This window comes from Archocentrus centrarchus, chromosome 17, assembly GCF_007364275.1.
Source record: "Archocentrus centrarchus isolate MPI-CPG fArcCen1 chromosome 17, fArcCen1, whole genome shotgun sequence".
NCBI lineage: Eukaryota > Metazoa > Chordata > Actinopteri > Cichliformes > Cichlidae > Archocentrus > Archocentrus centrarchus.
In genome coordinates, this window is record NC_044362.1 from 3,515,469 (window position 1) to 3,539,382 (window position 23,914).

At 39.6% G+C, this 23,914-nt stretch overlaps 1 protein-coding gene across 1 annotated transcript in view; it reads right to left on the bottom strand.

The window, feature by feature from the left end:
• The window catches only part of astn1 (astrotactin 1), a 449,367-nt gene that overhangs the window by 193,033 nt on the left and 232,420 nt on the right, over positions 1–23,914 (bottom strand). Inside the window, exons 14-15 of the mRNA XM_030751231.1 lie at positions 23,664–23,858; positions 7,327–7,454 (exon numbers count right to left, since the gene is read on the bottom strand). Coding sequence (XP_030607091.1) covers positions 7,327–7,454; positions 23,664–23,858 — 323 coding nt within the window. The remainder of the gene's footprint in view (positions 1–7,326; positions 7,455–23,663; positions 23,859–23,914) is intronic.

The following is a 23,914-nucleotide window of genomic DNA, read 5'->3' on the forward strand; positions in this document are numbered from 1 at the left end:
GACTCCCGGGGATCCTCTCCTAATTCCTATCACTGCTGGAACGCTGTTCTGCTATAACATTTCAGTGGAGTCTAATCACCAAAAAGCTTATTAATTGAATTCTGTATCTTAATAAATTCCGCTCACTTCACTCCAATTGATCCCTCTTTATCGAACTACCACGTGTTAGACATTCTCCCTGAAATGTATACACCTCCTCAAATATCCTCAGAACTCAAATTCCCTTTCTTTCTTCTGAAACTTCCCTTCTGAGCAATAAAACTGTCACGTCAGCCATTTCTCCAAAGCTATCAGCATAAATGTGTGACTTTGATGACAAATGACAGGGAATGTGCTCCAAAGCTGTGATGACCAGAAGGGGCAACAATTTCACCTTTGGCGCTCTATGTTGCATTAAACTTTCCGAACATACACACAGACAAAGATAGTAATGTGAGATGTGTTGCAGATAGCAGAGGCAGTGTCATTATGGCTGCTAGCAGAGGATAAGAGCAGGTCAAGACTGCTTTGCTGCCCTTTTAACCTCCACCAATTGATTCCTTTGTCCCGGCTCCACTCTTCCCCTGCCTGGAGGCTGCAGAGAAAAATGGCTGTCATTCATTTACTTGTTGGGTCCTCTTTGAGGTTTTTGTTCTTTGCTTTCTTTCATCCCCTAAAATTTTCATGGTCTTTCCTTCCATCTTTCTTGCACTCTATTGTCTCTTGTTCTCCTCAATTTTCTTTGTCTATCGTCTCTATTCTGGTCAGTTATCTTTAAAGCTCCATCTTGGGGGAAATCTGCTTAGCAGCCTTGAACATACTTGCTTTCCAATTAAATCAAGATGTATTTGCCTTTCAAAGGCCTCTCTTTCCTCACTTTTTCTCTCATCGGAATAATTGATGGAGGTCTCTGGCCCCGTGATGAATGGCTTCCAAGCCCGGAGATGAATAAGAAGATGAATGATTTCACCCCAGCGAGGGCCAGAGAGGGCTGGAACAAGGAGTGCTGACATTGTGACAAATACACTGACCATAGCAACGAAACCTGGTCGAATCAGCAAGGGACAGAGGGGTGGCGCTCATTGCAGCTCAACAGACGTTCCTCTCTCTTACACCGCCTCTGCACGTCTGTCTAACCGACGGACAATTACCTGAGCTTCGCAATTAACTGCAGGCGCCGTTATAATGCCGATGGCCTGCCAAGAGATGAGCAGAAGTGGCATCGAGCCAGAAAGCTGGGGCTGGAGAGCTTTGCATTGGACACTTGTGTTTGTGCACTCAGTGGAATCGTGCAGGCCAAGTGAACAGGTGCAGTAAGGTGAGAAGATGCCCCAGGTGACTTCATGTGGATGGTGTCACCACGGCCCCAGCCAAAATTTCTAAACTGAAGCAAGTTTTCCCTCTGTCTTTCACACAACTTGCTGTCATACAGCTGAGACGTAGCAAATGTTTATAGGAAAGAATTCAATGAGCATATGATGGACCATCTGTCTTAAAGGGCCAGTAAGTGAGGCTGCTACTAGCCCATAGAACATAATGACCATAATATATCCATGTAGAGGGTGACATGATTGTTGATCAGTACCAATGACTGAATGATTATGTTGCCAGCTGGTGAGCTGCTGGCTTTACAAAACTTTCTGTCCTGAACTGTTTTGGAATGAAACTCTGTCTGTGGTCCCAAATAAGTTCAGCCTCATTTAATTTTTGTTGGTTCTCTTATGGTGCGCTTCCTAAGATTTATGGCCACTTTTTCAACACAGTGGGTGATTTTCATTTTCTATATTATCTATATGACACTATTCCTAATGTTTGTGAGCTACGCATTAAGCTTTCCCCATCTCCCTCTGCTATACTTAGATCTGGATAGCTGATAAAGGAAAGAAGTTGTAAACTTAATTTTCTGACAAAGATATTGTCAGCACAACAATGTCTGTTTTATTACATTGAAAGTTTTCAACTAAAAAGAATAGAAACACATTAACAGTTGCAGATGGGCGTCACTGTGTATGTTTGAAATCAGTTTTGTGTAAAAGTAAAAACCTTCTAATAGATTGTACAGTCTATCAGCCTCGGCTGATCTGTCCAGGGTGTAGCTCACCACTCGCCCTATGACAACTGAGAGTTCTGATAGATTTTAATAAAGACATAATAAAGTTCTAAAATCCTGAATCTACTTTAACCAGGCAGGTAGGAAGCTCCAGAAAGTGGTGCCCTTAACTGAGTATTCAATTTGTGAGAAGTCCAGCTATAAAAGCATAAAAAATTGGTGGTGCTACATAATTAACACACATCAAGTCAGATTGAAGTAATCATTAAAATTTTCCAAACTGAGCAAATTATATGTTTTTAAAAAGTATCACAATGCTGAAATCGAAACAGGAACTTGGCCAGAACTTTTACCATCACATTAAGTGGTTTAATAACCGGGGCTCGTGCCTGAGTCAAAGAGGTTATACAGTATGAATCATTAGAGTATTAGAGAGTATTATGAGCGGTGTCCAATTTGCCTGAAGATTGGAGATTGTCTCTAACAGTTCTACTTAACTTCAGAAATGTTTTTGTTTACCAATGACACCCATCCATTTTAGAGTATGTATATGTACAAAGAACAAGTTGCAAGCTTCAAGTTGCTAACAACTATCTTTTCCAGCTTGCTGCTGCTTGACTCTTGTTGGGTGCTCAGCAGGTACGATGGGTTTTTGGCCTTACAATAATACAACTGCCATCCCAAAAATCTAATAGATGAGTTATGGCATTAAAATGCCCCTAAGTTACCACAGTTACCACAGAAATACATAATCATTAGATCCATTTTTTTAAACTTTAACTAGGATTATACCAGATTGAAAACATTAGCATTAGTTTTGGGAAAAACTACTCAGTGATAAAAAGCTTTATGACTTGCTCTGCAGTCTGAAGCGATATTAAAACAGTCCAACAGAAATAAATAATATTCAAAAAATGAACATGTTTTTGTGCTCTTGACCAACTATTGCACATTTTGCTGTGAGGTGGGGGTCGCATGTAGCCTTTCATTTTTCATTCTGGTGGGGATTTAACTGTTTTGCTATGTTAAGAAACAAATTGTGCATTTTGTGAACCATAATCCATAAAATTATGCAAATGTTATAGTTTTCACTTAAAACGCCAGCCCATTGTTACTCATACAAATATAAATTATCAGCATAAGTCAGCTATGACAGAGATCCAAAAATAAGCATTTCATAAACAAGGTTTTAAGGCAACATAAGGCAAGTTTCAGGAACACCCAGGACAGATTTTTGCTGCCTGACTTACTGGCACATCAGTCATAAACACAAAGTTATGTAACGTGGCAAAGGGAAATGTTTAAAAAAGTAATGACAATGTGTCGTCGACCAGAGGAGGAAAAAAAATGCACTGTGGTTGCAAAGATTATGAGATCCCTCAATAGCAAATGAAACACACTTATTAACATGATATTACACTGAACTGCACACTACAAAATATTTTGTGTTCAATCAAAAAACAAGTATGAGGCAAATATGAGCTCTTCTCTGTAACACATTTGTTCTGCCTGAAGCTCCAGAGAGTGCATTTATGGACCATGAGTGATTGCTTGTCAGCTTTCATGAGGCATTTATGTGATACTTGCATCATTTGTGACAAGGAGATGGAAGAGTGTCAGTTTATTTAGAAACATCTTAAATATAAAAGAGCTTGAGGGTTTTGCCTTCTTTCCTTATGACATCCAACTACAGCTACAACAGTGTTCTGAAGAAGCTGTCAGACAGTGGATCCTTTATTGCTAAAGTTTGGTAGACATAGTGGGTCCTTTCATTATGGAGGTAGTGTTGCCAAAAACAAACTGCAGAACTGTTCATGTAAAGTGTCTTTAAATTAAACTTTATGTATTTATTCACACTGGGTTGGATTCCCTTTTGCCTTCAGAACCACCTTATTTCTTTGTGGCATAGATTCAGTGTGGTTCCTTGGAAATATTGGTTTATATTGATGTGACAGCATCACAGTTGCTGCAGATTTGTGGGCTGCACATCGATGATGCAAACCTTCCATTCTACCACATCCCAAAGGTGCACTACTGGTGACTGCAGAGGCCATTTGCGTACAGTGAACTCATTGTTTGAGATGATTTGAGGTTTGAGACATGGCATCTTATCCTGCTGGGAGCCGTGTGGGTACATTCTGGTCATAAAGAGATGGACAGAGTCAGCAGCATTACTCAAGTAGGCTGTGACATTTAAGTTGGTACTAAGGGGCCCAAAGTATTAGAAGACCAGCCTGAACTCTTGATACAAGGTAGGATGGGTCAGTGCTTTCATGGTTTTTACACCAATTTCTACTCTCTGAATCACCGTAGAAGTCAATACTCATCAGACCAAGCAACATTTTTCCAATCTTCTGTTGTCCCATTTTGATGAGTCCGTGGAAATTGTAGCCTTCTTAGCTGACAGGAGTGGCACCTGGTGTGGTCTTCTGCTGCTGTAGCCCATCTCCTTCGAGGTTCAACATATTGCGCATTCAGAGATGCTCTTCTGCATACTTTGGTTGTAATAAAATGTTATTTCAATTACTGTTTGCTTCCTATCAGCTTGAAACACTGGAGATTCTTCTCTGACCTCTGACATCAACAAGGCATTTTTCACCCAGAGAACTGCCACTCACTGGATACTTTCTCTTTTTCAGTCCATTCTCTGTAAACCCCAGAGAAGGTTGTGTAGGAAAATCCAAGTAGATCAACAGTTTCTGACCCGTTGGTCTGGCACCGACAATCATATCACATTCAAAGGCAATTAAATCACCTTTCTTTCCCATTCTGATGCTTCATTTCCACTTCAGCAGTTTGTCTACATGCCTTAAATGCATTGTAGCACAGATCATGACTTCAGCTCTCTGAATGATGGATCTGAACATCTTTAAAAATTCCTTTCTTTGGACTACCGCATCGTAATTTCCATACGCCCATAAGCATCAAGCATCAGTACTTCTATCATTTGAGGAGAAAAGAGTGAAAACTGTTGTGCCCCAGAGTATACTGTGTGCTTCTAACGCGCCCTGTCGGATGCTTTGAAATGATATCTCAATTATGATATTACTCTTCAGTAAAGCCCACAGCCGCAACAGCCAAGACCTAATACAAAGGCGGAGGTGGAGATGGAGAGAAAAAGTGCTACCACATTGGACTCTGTTCTGGGCCATGTGCACTGCAAACCAAGGAGCAATACAGGGATAAAAAGGTTTGAGCTGTGCAGGCAGAAGGGAGGCACAGAGGGGAGAGTGAAGGGCTTGGGGACTTGACAGTAGGAGATCCATTTAGATTAGGCGGTTTTAATATCCTCTGAAGTTTCCAATAAACGTCAGTTGGAACCAGTGCTACACTGTTGTCATTTGATTGTCCATCACCTTTGCACATAACCTCGGATGAAGCAGTTTTGAATTGCTGCCCTGACTGGCCTTGTATCACTGCAGTTATATCAACAACGAGTGATAAACCCATCCTGCAATCTGCTGCTTTCTACACTGTGAGGCAATTTAGAGGCAGTTACCCAGGTGCCCGGAATAAGCTTAGCCAGCAGGCTGCCTGAATGAAGCATTCCTGGGAAATATGCTGAAACATAATTATTAATTTTACACTGTCTATTGTAGTAAAACATGAAGAAAAGAGTTATTACTTATGCAGACAGCACAGCAGAGGATATCCCCTTCGCTACATCTGTCTACTCTTTATAAAAATTTCTGCAAGTTCTACAACTTAAATGCCAGCACTGAGAAAAAAAAAATGTTATTCTTACTTTTTTGCCAAAACAGAGTGGTCCTTTCAAGATAACTTTTCTGTCAAACTGCTGTTTTTTTATTCTTTTCTTTTACTTTGGTCAATAAAGCAGTCATGATTGCTCAGCATGATTTCAAAGATTTAATGCTGTAAAACTAAGCTGGGGAAAAAAAAGGGTGAGGTCAAACTCTGTGGCTAATGAGGCATCCAGATGGATGATACAAATTTTTGGCCTTCTGGAATTGCTTGATATACGGCAAGCCAAGGGTTTTTTTCTTCATGTTTTCTGTGTTCATGGCAGCTGTTTCACACTGGACTGCTGCATGCTGTTCAAACAGGGTGCCATGTGCTGCACTGGTAATGAAGAGAATAGAGCAAGATAGCTTCTGGTAACACTCACTAATGAATCACGACAGTGGTGGCACAACCCACCAACCTCCCACCACCCCCTCACAGTTGTCATATGAAAAATTATTTTTCTTATGTTCTACCTAGTTTTCCTTCACATTCATTACTGACTTAAATCGTAACTCAAAGATTCCGAGCTTCTGCAGCCAGAAACTTCCCGGGACTTTCAGGGACACGCTTTTCTCTGCAGATGTTTGCGAGCCTATACTGCATGTCAGCTGTCTTTAAAAAATAATTTTTAAAAAAAAAAAAAATCAGAATACAAATAATAAATGTGTAAATAATGATTTAAAGATTGTGGTCATGCTTTTAAGATGTAACAACCTGGCTTTTGCTGGCAGCACGTTTCCTGGTAACTAAATATAATGCTGATGAAGCACAAGCTGTTTTACATCTACAAATATACAGTATGGGTCCAAAGCAACATGGTAAATATTTCAATTTAGTCCAAATCGCCAGAAGAAACCTAAACCACTCTCCTCTGTTTTATTATTCATGAGTTCAGATATGGCTGACAGGACAGTAAGGCAAACAAGCGATACTTAAAAGAGCAAATACACTCAGAGCTGTAAGTATTTGGACAATGGCACAATCTTTGTCTCTGTACGTCACCACTGAAGGTGACGACAATAAAGGCCTGGCAGAGTTTCTCAAGGGAGGAACACAGCATTTGGATATGTTGATGAGGTCCAGACTTAAGGCAGCCGTCGACTGCAAAGGATTTTCGTCCGAGTATTAATACCAATCCTTAAATTTAAAATTATGTGAGTTAACATAAGAGTGATCATCACTGTATCTGACCACAGTTTGTGGCTGAGTCAGAAACTTCTGCAAACTTACAAAGAAAAGTCCATCCGAGTATATTATGGAATTATGGACAGTCCCAGAGGACATGATTTATGCCCAATGCATCTGTGAAGACAGGCCTGTGAGCCCAAATCCTGACTGTAGGCTTCTTGCCAAAACAACTGTTGACATAGTAGACGGCTTAGAAGCTGGCATTCACTGTTACACATTTACAAAAAATAAGAAATAACAAAGCCTTGTCTGAACATAAACTGTGGTTTTAGCTCTTTTTTTGTTTGATTCATGAAGATTTTCAACAGGCCAGTGATAATACTATCTCACAGCTGTGTGTTAAAGTATGAAATATGGTTTCATACCTGTGAGGTATTCTGGGTCGGGCACAGGGTCTGACAGCTCCTCGTGGCATTGAACCTCCGTTGGCACCGACGCCACCACCATGCCATCTGGGAGCTGCTGTTCGATGCCTCGGGCAAAGTTCTTCTGCCTGGTGTAAAGAGAGAGACAATATAGAGGGCTCCAATTAAGAGACATCAGTGCTCAGTTGCCCAGCACGGGATGAAAGAGGGAAAGGAGATAGGAAAAAAAGTCAGGATATCAGGAAACAAGGACCAAGAGTGATGTAAAGGAGGTAAAGGTAGCACATGCTACAGTTGTCATTGCCCCATTTTGTGGTATCTGATGTAAAAGAAAAAAAAACAAAAAAAGCAGTGAGCGAACCAGCTGGAAAAAGTCACACGTTATCACAGATACTTTGTTCCTAATTCTGCTCTACAACCATTTTAACATATTGGAATAAACAAAGTATTGGGACATGCACAGTAGGTCTAATTTAAAAATGTGCCGCTTCATAATCATTCAAGGCAAATTCATAATTTCTGCCTGTTCCAACCTCAGGCCAGATGGACCGAACATTTGCATTTATCATTTGAATAAATGTGTAGTGAGAATGTGTCCGCCTGAAGTACACCTCAAAACAGGCAGACAGACAATCGAAATCCTAAACTGTGAAAGTTGCTGATTGGCCTTCTCTGACTGATTATGATGACTGTGTATGAGTGCTATACGAAGTCACTACAGTAATCTACAATCACTGCTGTTACTCAATAGCATTATTTAGAGTGAATTTCAATAACTTTTGTATACTCGCTATTAATATTGTATTCTTGGGGCTGTAATCTATTATCCTCGCAGTAATGTTTTCATGCTCGTGAAATATTTTCTTTACTTTGTGTTAATCGGGTGCTGTGAACACTAACTAAAACACTAATTACCCTTCTGAAGTTTGATGATGATGATTAAACTACTATTGCCAGAGGGTTTGCAGTTACATGTGGTGAATAATTAACACTACAAAAGCTATAAATAGCCATGACAATGCTTAGCAGTTGTGGGTAAGACTTCTGTGGGTTTGCTGTGGAACCTCTGTGATGAGTTGTGATTTTATTTGGCACACTTTTTATTGATAGGGTTAAAAAAATAGCAAAGAAGGGTGATGTATTAATATGAAACTGCCAAGGAAGGGTGTGACTGCATCCACTGGTGAATGCGGCGGTAGACTCATACAAGTTCACACAATTCATCAGCATTTGAGAATTATACAACTTAAGGTGCATGCACATTGTGTGATATTAGCTAAGTTCATTTAATCCACACTGTGCAATGTGTTTGATCAAGTTTAATGCGTGTAGAGTGACACTTTTATTCCACTGCCATTTTTTTCATTATACGTCCCACTTGTTCGAGGACACATCATACAACCAGGCTTCTGCTGCCACAATCCAACAATATTTCCTTCTTTCTTTGAATTCCATGCTTTGCACTGTTACTTCCATCTATTCTTGACCTACATCAGCCGGGATAGGCCCCAACCCCCAATGAGCCTAAGAAAGATGGATGGATGGATGGATGGATAATCTGTTGAGATTTGTTTAGATTTTTTCACAAGTGCCAGTGTTGAGCTGATTAATTTGTCATTTCATGTTGTATTCTTATTGTGTCATTAGTGGACATGGATCATAGCAGCAGTCACATTGTGAGACGGTCATCCTCAATTTCTGACAGTATCAGAAATTTGTTTCAGGCTATCTGTGGTCGAAAGACTAGAGACACCCTTAAAACAACAAACTATGAACTTCACACCAATTTGAAATTCTTTCAGACTGATCTTTTTTTTTTTTTTGTTGGCAACTCAACATTGAACAATTTAAACACAGCTTGAATTAAGCTCATATGCAGTTTTAAAGCTGAACTTGGACTTTTTTTGTGAGTGCATGAGTACCAAATTCATTGATGAAACAGTAGCATGCAGCAGCCTAGTAACTTATTTTGAGTTGAAATAATACTGATGCTAATAATACTAATTAACAGACTCCAATTTGTTGATGTAAATGGGGAGTCTTCTTCACACACTAAGGTTAATTATAGAGTTCCACAGGGTTCTGCGCTAGGACCAGTTCTAGTTACATTATACATGCTTCCCTTAGGCAGTATTATTAGAAGGCACAGCATACATTTTCATTGTTATGCAGATGATACTCAGCTTTATCTATCCATCAAGCCAGATGACACACATCAATTCACTGAACTGCAGGAACATCTTAAAGAACTAAAGACATGGATGACCTCTAATTTCCTGCTTCTATATTCAGATAAAACTGAGGTTATTGTACTCTGCCCCACAAATCTTAGAAACATGATTTCTAACTGGATACTTACACTGGATGCAATTATGTTGGTTTCCAGTAACACTGAGAAATCTTGGAGTCAATTTTGACCAGGATATGTCCTTCAATGCACATATTAAATAAATATGTAGGACTGCTTTTTTGTATTTTCACAATATTTCTAAAATTAGAAACATCCTTTCTAAGAAAATGCTGAAAAGCTAATTCATGCATTTATTAGTTCTAGGCTGGATTATTGCAATTCATTATTATCAGGCTGTAGTAAAAGCTCCCTGAAAAGCCTTCAGCTGATCCAAAATGCTGCAGCTAGAGTACTGACAGGGACTAGAAAGAGAGAGCAGATTTCTCCCATATTGGCTTCTCTTCATTGGCTCCCTGTTAAATAGACAATAGAATTTAAAATTCTTCTCCTCCTACAAGGACTTGAACAATCAGGCCCCATCTTATCTCAAAGACCTCATAGTACCATATCACCCCAACAGAGCACTTTGCTCTCAGACTGCTGGCTTACTTGTGGTTCCTAGGATACTGAAGAGTAGAATGAGAGGCAGAGCCTTCAGCTTTCAGACGCCTCTTCTGTGGAACCAGCTTCAGGGTCACCTGAATTGTGTTATCAATCAGGTGACCCTGAACCATCCCTAAGTTATGCTGCAATAGGCATAGGCTGCTAGGGGGTTCCCATGATGTACTAAGTATTTATTTTTCACTCACGCCTTTTCTCTACTGTGCATTTAATCATTGGTTATTATTAATCTCTGGCTCTTTTCCATAGTGTGTCTTTTGTCCTGTCTCTCTCCCCTCACCCCAACCGATCACAGCAGATGACTGCCCCTCTCTGAGGTTTCTTCCTGTTAAAAGGGAGATTTTCCTTCCCACTGTTGCCAAGTGCTTGCTCATAGGGAGACCTTTTGATTGTTGGGTTTTCTTTGTATTATTGTAGGGTCTTTACCTTACAATACAGAGTGCCTTAAGATGTCTGCTTGTTGTGATTTGGTACTATATAAATAACTGAATCGCATTGAACTGAATGTAAATTTGAGAAATACCATATTTTACATTTCTTTCATTATTATCTCATCTTTACCTTGGACCTGTTGTTATTTATTATTTTTCTTATTTTTTATCACCTTTACAAAGTTTGGAAAGCAATGTTTAAGTCAAGCTGGATGCTTTACACATCAAAGAATGATTCCATTCTCTTCCTTACTGTAAGGAATATACAGTAACTCATTAATTTAACACTAGTATCAGATCAGTATTCTATATCAGCAGGTACCCAGAGATGTCCCAAGCTATCACTATCGTATCATAAATTCCAAAAGTTGGATCAGTGCATCCTTACACAGAAAAAAGATTAAGCACAAAAGGATGGTGGCTAGAAGGACAGCTCCAAGATTGACTAGTGCTTTTAACATGAATGGCAGATTGTAAGGCAATACTTTCTGGTAGATCATTAGGAACAAATTAATAAATACTAACAATTATGGCAGAGTGTGGGTGTGTATTGAGGAGACAAAGAGTCATATTAAGTCTGTCATTTTTCATTATGTTTATTGTTCTGTTGCAGAGTGACTCATAGTCAGTCTGAGAATTGATGTCCTCATTTGTCTGATGCTGCGAGTGACTCTTGGTTGAACTCACTCATTTTGTCCACTCCATTATTCCTTGTCTCAATGCCAGTTAGGTTCACAACAAGGTTTTGCAGCAGAATGGCTTCAATAAATCAGTGGCCTAGGTCAATTAGGCATCTCAGGTTTGAAGCTGAAAAACATCTTTATTTGAGTCCTGTAGGAATCCACAGTCAGGCTGAATTGTGTTACCAATCAAACAGTGTCTGTAATAATGATGGTGATATTATTGGAGAAACTTGTCATCAAACAAATGTCTGTTATTAATCCAGCAAACATGGACTCATTAGCAGCTAAATTGTCACTGTGTTTGTCAGCTGGTGGTAAACTTTATCTCTTTACTGTTTGGTGCTGGGCAGTTAGTGCACACTGGGTTTACCAGAGCTTGTTGCTGAAAAAGGTTGCCTGTTGTCACAGTAAACACGTTTAATGAGAGAGCCGACACTGGAACAAAACAGTTAAGTGTTAGGCATAAAACTAAAACTATGAGCCAGACGATGCTAAATTATGTAAAGGGAAAAAAAGGGAAAAGAGGTGGATGGTCATTTATATGTCTTTTACTCTAGGTCATACCTTTCATACATTTGATTAAAGCTACTTATAAAATACCAATTACTGCAAGTTTATACTATCATTTGGGTTGTGTTCAGATTATTTAACACTTTGGCTAGATTGTCTAAACCACTATAGATGTAAAATCTAATGTCTCACCTCCTTGCACAGGTACACTCTGTGTGGCAACCCTTTCTGATTCCCAGGGCGTCAAGTAATTTCATTTTGCCAGAGCTGGCACTGTCACACCTAGGCACAAGATATCCTTTGGCAGCTGTGACTGACAAATTGGGTTATGTTAAAAGAGAGACAAGTCTGTCACTCTCAACTTGTCATTTATGACACTGCATGGTTATGAAGTGGCTTCTTTTTTGTTTTTCTTTCTTTGCTTTATCCAAAATTGCAATCATTTCCTAAATATAACAAAGAGCTTTGACTAAACATAACCAAGCAGTTTTTAAGTGTAGCCAAGTATTTATCTGTGCCTAAGGTCCACCAACAACTGAAAATAAAAAGAAACACAAAGATCCAAACAGAACATAAACCCATCCATCCATCCATCCTTCCATCCATCTGTCCATCCATCCATCCATCCATCCATCCATCCATCCATCCAACCTCTTCCGCTCATCCTTTTCAGGGTCATGGAGGGACTGGAGCCTATCCCAGTTGTCATATTAGGAGAGGCTGGGTATACAGACACCCATTCAGCAGAATATGAACCATGGCTCAGAAATGTGTAACTTCCTCTCTCCAAGTGTTATTGCTGTGCAACCAAGATCACCGTGTACGGTGCATCGAGGACCGCCACTAAAGTACACCTTGTGCATAAGTGTGTCTGAGAAAAGCAGTATACTAATTATGACATGATAGAGTAACACTAAATCACTGGGTTGATAAACTTGTTTTAATACTGACAAATCTGAAGGGATGATGTTCTAAAATGCGAAATAAAAAGACTGAACTTCTCACGTATCGCTACAGTCCAGGGGTCTTGATATCAGTTACTATCTTGATATCAGTACTTAGGAATTATAATCAATGACTCCCTTTCTTTCACAGCAAGCGATGAAAAAAAGTTCTAATTAAGACCTTTGAGGCAAGAAAGACTTGCTTCCACTTTCATGTCAGTGCTGGATTATAGTGTTGCTATTTATATAATCCATCTTCATGATACTTAAATATGCTGGATACTGTTCATCAAGAAGCACTGAGGTCTGCTACAAATCTTAAAGCTCTTATCCACCATTGTATGTTGTATGCATTTGTCATTTCACTGACTCAACCACTGATACAATGTTTTTTATAAGGTTGTTTTTGCTTTACTGACATTTTACTTACTGACATTCATCCATAAATTGTGGTAAGTTGTTGTCATTGGTCCCAAGACTCATTCCTTCTGCCTGTCCTGAAAGTTTGTACTGACCCATCACATTCACACCAATGGACAATTTAGAATCACCAATGAAACTAACCCCACTAACTGCAGGTCTTTGGGATGTGGGAGGAAACCAGAGTACCCACGCAGACATGGGGAGAACATGCTAACTCCACAAAGAAAGGCCCCAGCCAGATGGTGGATTCAAACCCAGGACCTCCTTGCTGTGAGGCAGCAGTGAAGCTGCCCTTTACAGTTTGCTGTTTGTACTTTTGTTATACTTATTTTGTGTATTTTACTGTGTGTATATGTCTGCGTGTTACTAGTCTACACAACTACTGTTGTATCGCTATCTGTTTAGGTCAGGACACTCTTGCAAAAGAGATTTATTAATCGAAAGAGTTCATTTAAAGAGTAATCTTATCTTGGCTAAATAAAGGTTAGGTTTAAATAACTAAACCAAAAACAATCAACCATGATGGATGTTTACAGCTGAATGCAGATTTGTTTAAAGAAAATGACTGGTCAGGCATATTTTAAACACTGCAGATGATGATAAACAGAAATAGTCTCTTAACAGCGCAGCCAGGTTGAGTAACATGGCTGGTTTGTGAAAGAGAAAAAAAATGATACCATAGGATGTGAGAAGCAAAACATTTACTGTCAGAGTCCAGACATCTCTGGGTGGGAGGCTCATTTGTGGCTGTTTATCTTGCTCTCGAATTTCAAATTACCACTTCCTGTATACCGCAAATATTTCCTGTTAGTAATCATATCTGACACGAGTTATTAAATTAAGCAAATAAGATAGAGAGCATGTCAGTCAGACTAAATGGATGCTCTTCTCAGTTGCTGCCCCTTTTTACATCAAGTGTAGATATATTATAAAGAAGAGTGTAATAGCCTCACGCCGTTAAAAGATTCATAACAGCAGCCATTTAAAAAAAAGAAAACATGAAAGTCCTCGTGGTTCATACTGGTGACAGTTTACCCATTAATATAAACTCTGCATAATGTACCACTTGATGCATGAAGAGATCTGGGCCTAAGTTATGGAGAAAAAAATGCACAAATATTTACAGATCACAAGCTGCTGCCTTTGGGAAAGTCACAGAGTGAGAACAACAGAAACCACCGGCTAGAGCAGAGGCAGCAGTGACTGTGTGGTTGGGCCAAATACCAGCATCCATATAGCATTTTATTTCAGTGCTCATGGTGTGGGTAGGGGTGCAACAGTATTAAAAAGGAGGTCAGGCTAATTGATGCAATGTAACGTAAAGTTAGCTGCTGGTGCTAAAGGCTGCAACTGTTACCTTTGAAGCAGTGGAATGACAAACAATAATCAGGATTTTAAAAATGTATTACACATCCAGTAGAGTGCAAAAGTTTTAGGAACATCAGATGTTTAGATTCATAACCAGCGTCATCAAAGAGACATCTGATTGGTGCTGTTACCCCGGCACTCCAGGGGCCTGGTTCAGTCTTTACATTAGAGTGTTGTTACTAGCTTGCCTGACTAGTCAACAACTGCAAGAATATAATCAATTAAAAAAAGGCCGAGTCAAAGGAGATTCATCGAGCTGCTAACTATCTCCTTCCCAAAGCCTCTCCTGCCTGTCTTTTCATGAGCACCCTGTTACGTCCAACCCCAATAACACCTATGAAAAAAACTTTAGGTCACAACAACTTGCTGCTTACTGTAACGGTTTTTAGTTACCGGATAGTTTGTATGCAGTTAGAGCCTTCAGCTAAAGATCGGACTCAGACATGCACGATCTGTACTTTTAAATCACTGAGGAGAAGCTGCTGGCATCTTTGAGTCAAATACAATATGTACAGGAGAATTTCACTTTACTACAAGTTTTATGCGTTATTCAGTGCTTCCAGAAGCAAAGCCTGAAATTTTAAAGAGCTTTATTCAACAATGAGAAAGAGCAGTCCAGCAACCCATGGCATAAATTCACAAAAGACTTATGATCTCCAAGACTCAACAACGTACCTGTTAAAATCACTTGAAAAACTGTGAACAAATGTGCTTGGAACTGGTGTTGCTTTAAATGCAAGAGATGGTCACGCTAGAAATGCACTAGGTTTTTTCTATTTACTCCATTATATCCTCATTTCCATGTGGAAAAGAAGTAGAAAAAATGGAATTCCCCTTTCCCTGCATCCATAAATATCTGTTTTACATGTAAGTCTTCTACAAAGTGCAGTCAAAAAGTTACATGACTCAGCTCATTAAAAAAAATTTCCCCTTCTAACTAGTCTGCTTTGGTACCTCCAGACCACTGCTGGCATTCCTGGCTCATTTGGAACGGTCCACTGTGGCTCTTTTTGTCCAATTTTAGAAGGTGGATGTTTGCCATTTAGAAACAGAGAATACAGCAAGCATCACAAATGGAAGAGTTAAAATGGTTAGAATGCAAATTTCACGGAGCAATCCAAGCAGGAAGCAGTCCAAAGCTGATGCACAGTGCGTGGAAGTAAAGCTATTGACAGGGAAGTAAATCTGGTGAGTGGGGTGAACACCAAATGTTTGTTCAATTCAATTTGCTTTTATTTATCCAATGCCAAATCCCAACAACAGTCGCTTCAAGATGCCTTATATTGTAAGGTAAAGACTTGTTGGCTTGCTGGTGCATCCAAAAAATGCTCCTGTTTTCAATGTACTTTGTGTCAACCCCGTGGGACAAATTCATGTTGGAAAACCCAGCAAATGTTGGAGAACTCTAATCAAATAAAAAGATGAGGATGCTCCTGGTCTTGCTGGTCACCCCCCATTCTGCCTTTGGTCTTGGAAACTCTCAACTGCTTGGCCGCAGCTAGAAACTCTCATCACCACTGATGATGCTCCACACAAAACTGTTGAATTTGAAGTTGATGGTGGCAGCCAGAAATATAAGAAGAAATCTAAAAACAGTAGCTGTACTTAAAGAGGTGCATGAGAGGATGACCTTGAAAGTGAGATTGGACCACTTTAAACCAGGTTTTTTTTTTATTTTCATGAGCTATTATATGTATTATATTATATGTATCTGATTTCTTCTATATCGTTTCCTTGCTGGTTTGCACAGTTCTTTATGGATCATCAACTTGTACTAAAACACAGCTCATTACGTGCTGCTATATTTGCAGCTCTCAAAACTATGGCAAACAGGGATGGTTGTAATTTTACTGACACCGAGTCAAAAGCCTGTCATTTTCCGCGGAAAGTAATTACGCATGATTTCAGCTGTCAATTTAACAAAACACACAAATTGGGAATGTAATGACTGAAGCTCAGTTCTTTCGCTGAAGACTGTGATTACACTTTTTTTTTTTTTTTTTTTGCTCTCAAAGATACATGTTAAGTGGGATATGTGGTTCCTATCACTGCATTCATGTCTGATAATTTTCACTGTTAATTTTGTTAGAGGATGGCATGTAACATTTAACAGCCATCTGGCACCGTAAGGATGTCATTATTCATTTTCTCTCTTGAAGTTCAATGAAGTCTTGTAAAACTGCCAAAACTTGCTAAAGACATTTTTTTTTCTTTTTTAGTAGGAGCTATGGTGAAGCAGCCACCTGTTTGATGAATTATTAAAATGCGAAATGAGACAAAACACCGGGACACTTTTGATTTACGACAACAGTTCTCTCGCTTTCTATTCTGTTTTCCTCACAACGATCCCCCCGACTATATGACTCAATAAACTCATGGCTTTCAATAAGAGACAATCAGGGCCACTAGCAACCCATTCCCACCCCACTGTCTCCATTAGTCTGCAGCAAGCATATTTCATATTTTAATTAACTGAGTCAATGAAGGTATTCCTCTTGAGGGCGTCGTGTTGGGGGTGTGGAACAGCAAGCAAGAATGAGCCAAAAAATTTTTAAAAAATTTAAAAAAGAGAGGGGAGTTTAAAAAGTAGTGGGGGGTGATGGAGTGAGGGGTTGTCAGGTGGGAGTGTGGTCTTAATCATTGATCCCAAGCAGGCAGCAGAATGAGAACAAAGGGCACTAAAATATTCATTAAAACCTGCTCTGAGCTCGTCGTGTGAGAAAGCAATAGAGAGGGGAGGTGAGGGGGAGGAAAAGGAGGACACAGTTAGGAGTAATGAGAGGAGGTTAGCTTTTTAACATCTCATTACTGGAGCCCACTGGCTCCCACAGCGACAGGAAGATAGAGACCCTGTCGCTGAGCTCTGTAATTTGAACCCAGATCATATCATGCCCCTGAGATGTCACCATGATAGGATCTCCTTCACACAGGCGCACATCTCACGTTGCCCTGTAACCGAAATCATCGTGTGCCCCTCCAGCCTGCTGCCAATGACTTGACTGGATCTTTCCCACTAGGAAATCAAAGAAATAAAACCTTGTGTATTTGAAATGATAATTCCAAGCTTTCTGCACGGGGAGGGAAGGGTGTATTTCCTTTTCCAAAAAACATGAGAAGCGTTTCAGGGCTGGTGAGCTTGAAAGACGAACCATGCTGGGCAGAGAGAATCAAACGAGCTCTGCGTGTGTGTCGATGCTCTCGGGAGCTGAGAGAACTGTGGCTATGTGTGTGTGGATAAATGTGTGAGAGCATGCATTTACAGTATGTGCATACCTGAGAACCCAGGCTTGTGTACTGGTGGGTATGTATATGTGTGTTGTGTTGCAGGCCACCTGTTTACTCCTATTGGTGCCTCCCTTTTATCCCCCCACTTTTTCTCTATTGCTGCTCCAGAAATGAAAAAAAAAAAAAAAAAAACTTGCAGGGGGCAGAGAGCAGATCCATTTCTCTGCCTAACACAGCCAAAATGTTTCTTTTACCTTTCACTTTGTGTGCATGAAAGGGGGATATTGGGTAAAAAAAAAATGAGGTATATAAGTCTATACAAGTAAAAATGGTAACATATATTTGGAGCCAGAAAAAGCAAACAAACTAAGAAACCTACACTGGTGGTTACACAATATTAAATTTTGACTTCTTCTTTTGACTGAATGAGGGAGACAGATGCTTTGTGCCACTCCTGAGCTATGGGGTACGGGCTTTTGAAGGAGTGCCAGTGAACATTGCATAGAGGTTCTTACTTTCCCTCCCCCCGCCTCGGCTTCACGTGCTTGTGTTTTCTCAAGGGCGAATATGTGAGGGAATATGTGAAGACACGGGCCTCAGTGCTGCTTCACTTGCATACTTTAGATAGTGATGAACAAGTCAATGGCTTTTGAAGGCTGGTCATTGCATCTTTGCACTTTTGCAGCCTCAAGTGTCTGTTAGAAATACTATAATTGAATATTCTGCACTTTGAAAGGTGTCTTTGTCTAGAGGTCATTTAGGTCGCGTGCATTACTTGGCTCTTAGTGACTGTCTACAATGAGTGGAGGGTGTGGGAGTCATAAAGCTATTCAGCTAGAATCCGCTGATTATGCTTCGGAGAAAAATTACATTTGAGCAAATAAATCCACTGTACTGGCCTGTATTTCAAAGGAAAATTATACCCTACCTCCCTGGTGTTCCAACTTGGAGTAACCCTGCAATTTATTTCATCGCTCTCACAAACAACAGATCAGGCTTTCTGAATTTTCATCCATTGCTCTGGTTACACTCCATAAAATGCTGGATTTTATATTCTCGGATTAGGGTTGAATTCTGTCCCATTCAGAAAAAATATCTGATGCTTCAGTGTCAGCAAATCTCTCATCTAACTGTGTTAAGTAGAGAGCAATGGACAGAAGAGTCAGGTGATGCTAGCAGGCTTTTTATTTTCAGTCAGGACCGGCTTTCATTGATCAAAATGACAAACATGGCTGGCTTCAGACTATATGAGCGCTGGTTAATTACCATGAATTCTATTAGGAATGTTGCCTGGTAATGTTCTCTCTGCTAGCCGGTATGTTTGAGAGAAGAAGAAGAAAAACCACAGTGACAGAGTGTCAGCTGAAAGCTGAAGCTCATAGCATCCTCGTTAAACTTTTATTCTGATGGATGGTGTTGTGTCAGGTAGGTCATATTTGTGTGTTTTTTTTCACTCTCACGGAGTCACATGGCATTTAACGGCCAAAAAAAGATGAATACAGAGGTGAATGAGGATACACTGTAAATAAGGCAGGAACAAATGAACACCAGCGTCCTGTTTAAGGGCCCTTTTTCTGTTTCCTATTCTGTGTGAATTTATGTTTTAATCTCAAAGGGAAAAAGAGAAATATAATTCATTTTACCTTGTAAGGATTTGGAGTATGAAATGAAAATTAAGAAACGACCCATTTTTTTGGTTTTTTTTAGTATCTGTTTTGAAAACGAAAAAACAAATAACCAATCCGTTTTTCATTTTTCAATTTCTGTTTGTAAAATGAAAAACGAATGACCAAAATGTACACGGACCAGTCAGACCCGGACCAGGCTATGTTTTCCTGTTCTCAGCTGACAGGAGTAGCACCCCGATCATGCCTACGTCTCTAAATACACGGGGTTGCCGCCATGTGATTGGCTGATTTGATATTTGTGTTAACATATACAGCAGTTGAACAGGTACACCATAATTTGCCACTTTTTCTTAAGATGCAAGATTTTGTGGCACATAAATATATTGGAGGATCTAATGTGATAAATAAAATCCAGCATTACAGTGTTAATTATATTTTCAGGCAGCTTTTTTTTTTAGCACTCCTTTGAAATTGGCCATTAGTAAGTAATTCATGCAGTGTGCCATTAAATTTGACTCTCAGTTTCCTTGGTGACAGGCATGTACTTCCACAGGCCAACTTTCACTTGTGGCAAACTGTCACTGTTACATTGACGTTACTGGTTTTGGAACAGCTCCTGATATGGAATATTTTCTCTGATAATTTCCAATCCCATATGGAACTTTGGAGTCCAGCTGCGATGCTTTCTTCCTGTAACTTATGTTCAGTTTACTTTCAAGCCAATTTGGCCCTTGGATTCAATTTCAGCACACTGACTCCCGGTCATTTTCAGTTCATTTGATGCTATCTCTTATAATTAGGCCTTGCATTAACCATGCCTCCCAACAGAGTCTTTCCTTCCTCTTCCACCATCTCATCTGAACAGGAAGCACTGGGTGTTCGCCAGCCCCCCCCCCTGCCCTTCCGTTCGCAAGCATTTTCAAATGAGATCAGAGCTTTTGAGATTTAGATTCTTGATGATATTAACTATTAACCTGGCTCACTCGTCCCTTCCTCTCTGTGTCTCTAGCAGTGGATCCCTAAGTGGGTGATTGGCCTCCGGGCGGCGGAATCCATGCACGGCTGAAATTAAATTCCTAGGCCACAGATGACTTTCCTGACCTTCCGGCTTCCTGGGTTTAGTGGAAATGATTGCCACATGCAGACAGTGATAATTAACCACTCTCAAAGTACTCTACTAATCACTCTAAACTCTGTAGAAATTACGAGGCCGACTCTGCACTGCTTTTCACCTGCACAGGTCTCACAAAAGAGGTTTTATTTTTTAGTCTTCCACCTCCTGCAGTTGGGAGAAACATCTTGGTTTATAAAGGACGATCCCTGACAATGACAAGCTTAACATCCCCATCTGCTATTTTATAGTAAGGGAAATGACATCAAATCTACCACAAAATCCTTGCCCCATCATGAAATAACCTTTACAGATACTGATTGAATCTGATCTGTTTTTACAACCAGTGAAGACACATTTACCTCCTGATTACGTATGAACTGTTTCCATTTTGCCAGTGAGTGACCTGAACCACATTCTACCCAGGAAAAGCTGAAAGGTCGATCCACGGCTCTCAGGCCGCTATCAGTGTTTTACAAATGCTTTGGGCACATTTATGATTATCTGCGTGAATGAAAGTGGAAAGCAGCTGCCCTTTGTGTTGCTTTGTTTGTTGTTGTTTGAGTTCTGGGTTTTGAAGATGAACATAACAATTAGAGATAATAATAAAGTCATGTTTGTACTGGCACCCCAGGTGAATATGCAACATAGCACATGCCATAAAGATAGATAAATAAATAAAGACTGTTAATGTTATTGAATTGCTCTATGCAGCTCAGCACACAGAGGTGGGGAGGTTGAACGCTGTCCCCTGATTTATTCCTTTTAGGAAAAATAGCATTTTTATACCCAAAGGGAAAAAAAAAAGATTATTTGATATTTACTGTTCACATAGATTCTGTGGTCATGTTTAGTACAACAATTCTCTGCAAAAGTAATAATAAACAAGAAGCACTCAGAGAGTGTAAACATGCTCCTGAGCAGCTCACTCTCTGGGCAGTATTTATGTTTAAGAGAACAGTGTTGCATTTTGTATACGTTTTAATATACTTGTCACTATTTTGTACATGTGTAGCATTTGTTTCATTGTTTAGGAAAATATGTTTAAATGTTTAGTAATAAATATCAATTGAAAAAGCTTTTGATCACAAGTTTATTGTTTTTTCCAAAAATAAAAAAAACCTTATTTAAGAACACTGTAAATGTATTCAAATTATTGTGTATTTAAACGCTTATTAGCTGTTACTGTAATGTACAGAACAGAGTCATAATTGAATAAAATATTATATTCTACTATATTTGAGCTCAATTGTTGTTAAAAAAAAATAGAAAAACATCAGTGGTCCACAATTATTTACAAAAATTATATTTTTGTAATAGAAATTTGGCAAAAAATGCATTAAGTCTAATCCTTCCCTGAATTTATTCACTGCAGTGTTTTGTAGATCAGGATAATTTAACAGAGCAGCAATGTGACCTGATTAGTGGTAACAAATGGCATATTAAATAAGTAATATTACAAAAATGTAAACGAACAGAGGGTACAAATGACTTTAAAACATCCAAAAATATAGATTCAAATCAATGAAAATTCCATATTGTAAGGAAAATAGTAAAAATACCTAAATATGTGAACAAATGTCACTGATATCAACTAAAGCTGAGCACCAAACACAGCAGCCTGCAGTGATTTAATAAGGCCAACCACAAACCACACACACACACACACACACACACACACACACACACACACACACACACACACACACACACACACACACACACACACACACACACACACACACACACACCGGTGAGTCCAGCTGCAGCATGGTTTAACATAGCAGACAGCGTTACCTCAAAGTGCTCAAAAAAGCAGAGCGGAGCAGAGAGACCTCAGGAAAAACAGACGATAAATTTATAATTAAGTCAGATTAAGACCTCAGCCGTTTTTAGGACCTCGCCTCCAGCGCTTTACTCAGCAATGTGACAATTACCTAACTGCACCTAACTGCACCTACCTGCGAGAAGTGACTGCAGCAAGAAAAAAGGATGTCGCTAGTGGCAGTTACTAAATGTTTGTGCCTAAAATAAAAGGGTGATAAACTGGAGAGTGTTACCACTGCACTGGCACTAGTTGAAAATGTGGCTTTAAAGTAATATCTGTTTGTTTTGGGGGTTTTTTTTGTTTGTTTTTTTAAACATTGTGGTTATTATCAGTACCAGTAGACTGCACCCCCCCCCAGTCAAGACCACATAATTATCCAGTTCACTTTGCTGTCTGACTTCTGTGCACCAGCCTTAGCTGGGATTTTGTTCCGTTTATGGTGCCTTGCTGTCCTTTTAATGTCTGCTGCTGTCCTCGGCCTTTCTCTCAGCTCTCTGCTGCGCTTCTACTCCACACGAAGGCTCATCGGTTGGTCATCATCATTGGTTCTATGAATCTGCTTGTGTCAGACAAATTGTACATTCATAATCGTTGTACTGAAGAGACTTTTTCAAACATACATTTCTTAAAATTTTAGTCCTGTGTGAAGCTCAAAAAAGTGAGTGAAGAGGTTGTGATATGCAGCACATCGAGGTGGAAGACGGTGTTAATGGAACCATGTTTCCACACACGCTCAGTGCCTTTTGCATTACTGCAAGATGGTAAAATTAGTGGTCTCTCTTTTTTTAATGTTGCTATAGACTGTAGTGTCCAATGTTTTACTAATGAAGAAGCATTTCCATCATTGCAACAACACTGCTTATTAATCTATTTTACTATAAAATAACAGTAGCCCAGGGTTTGGACACAAAGTCAGTACTGGAGTGTATGACAAAGACATTGTTTTTTTCATTAAGCTCTTTGTAATTATTAGTGTGCTAACACTTTTTTTTTTTAAATTATTATTATTTATTAGTTTCTTTCTAATATTGCAGGGTCTTTACCTTACAATACAATACAAAGCACCCAAAAGTGCATTTATCTTCATTGTAATTGAAGTAAGATTAATGTTTTTATCTGTTCAGTAACTCTCAGTCTGTATAACGTGAAACATCTGACACGTTTCCATCCAGTTTACTTTAAAATATGTCGACTGTATCAGTTCTGCTCTGTCTTGGATGATATCAGCACTGTGGGAGCTAAAAGCCCAAGACTGCTCCGAGTGTTCCCTGCTGAGGTACAAATGGCAGAACAATGTCCCACATGCTCCATTTCACCAAAAGCTGATGTGCTTACCTGAATGTGGCCTTGAGGATCTGTCCAGAGGTGCTCTCCTTGGTGTGGTTGTTGTATCCGTAAAAAAGGTCTCCAAACACAGTCTGGTTGGCAGGAATATCAACTACCTCTCCACAGTCTACTCCCTCAGTACAAGCCTCAGACAGCGGCAGGCACGACCTCCCGTCCGGACCACGCTTGTAGTCTTCGATGCACCTGCAGCGAACATGGATTAAAGTCGTTTGGCTGATCCGTGAAGTTATCCTTTTCTT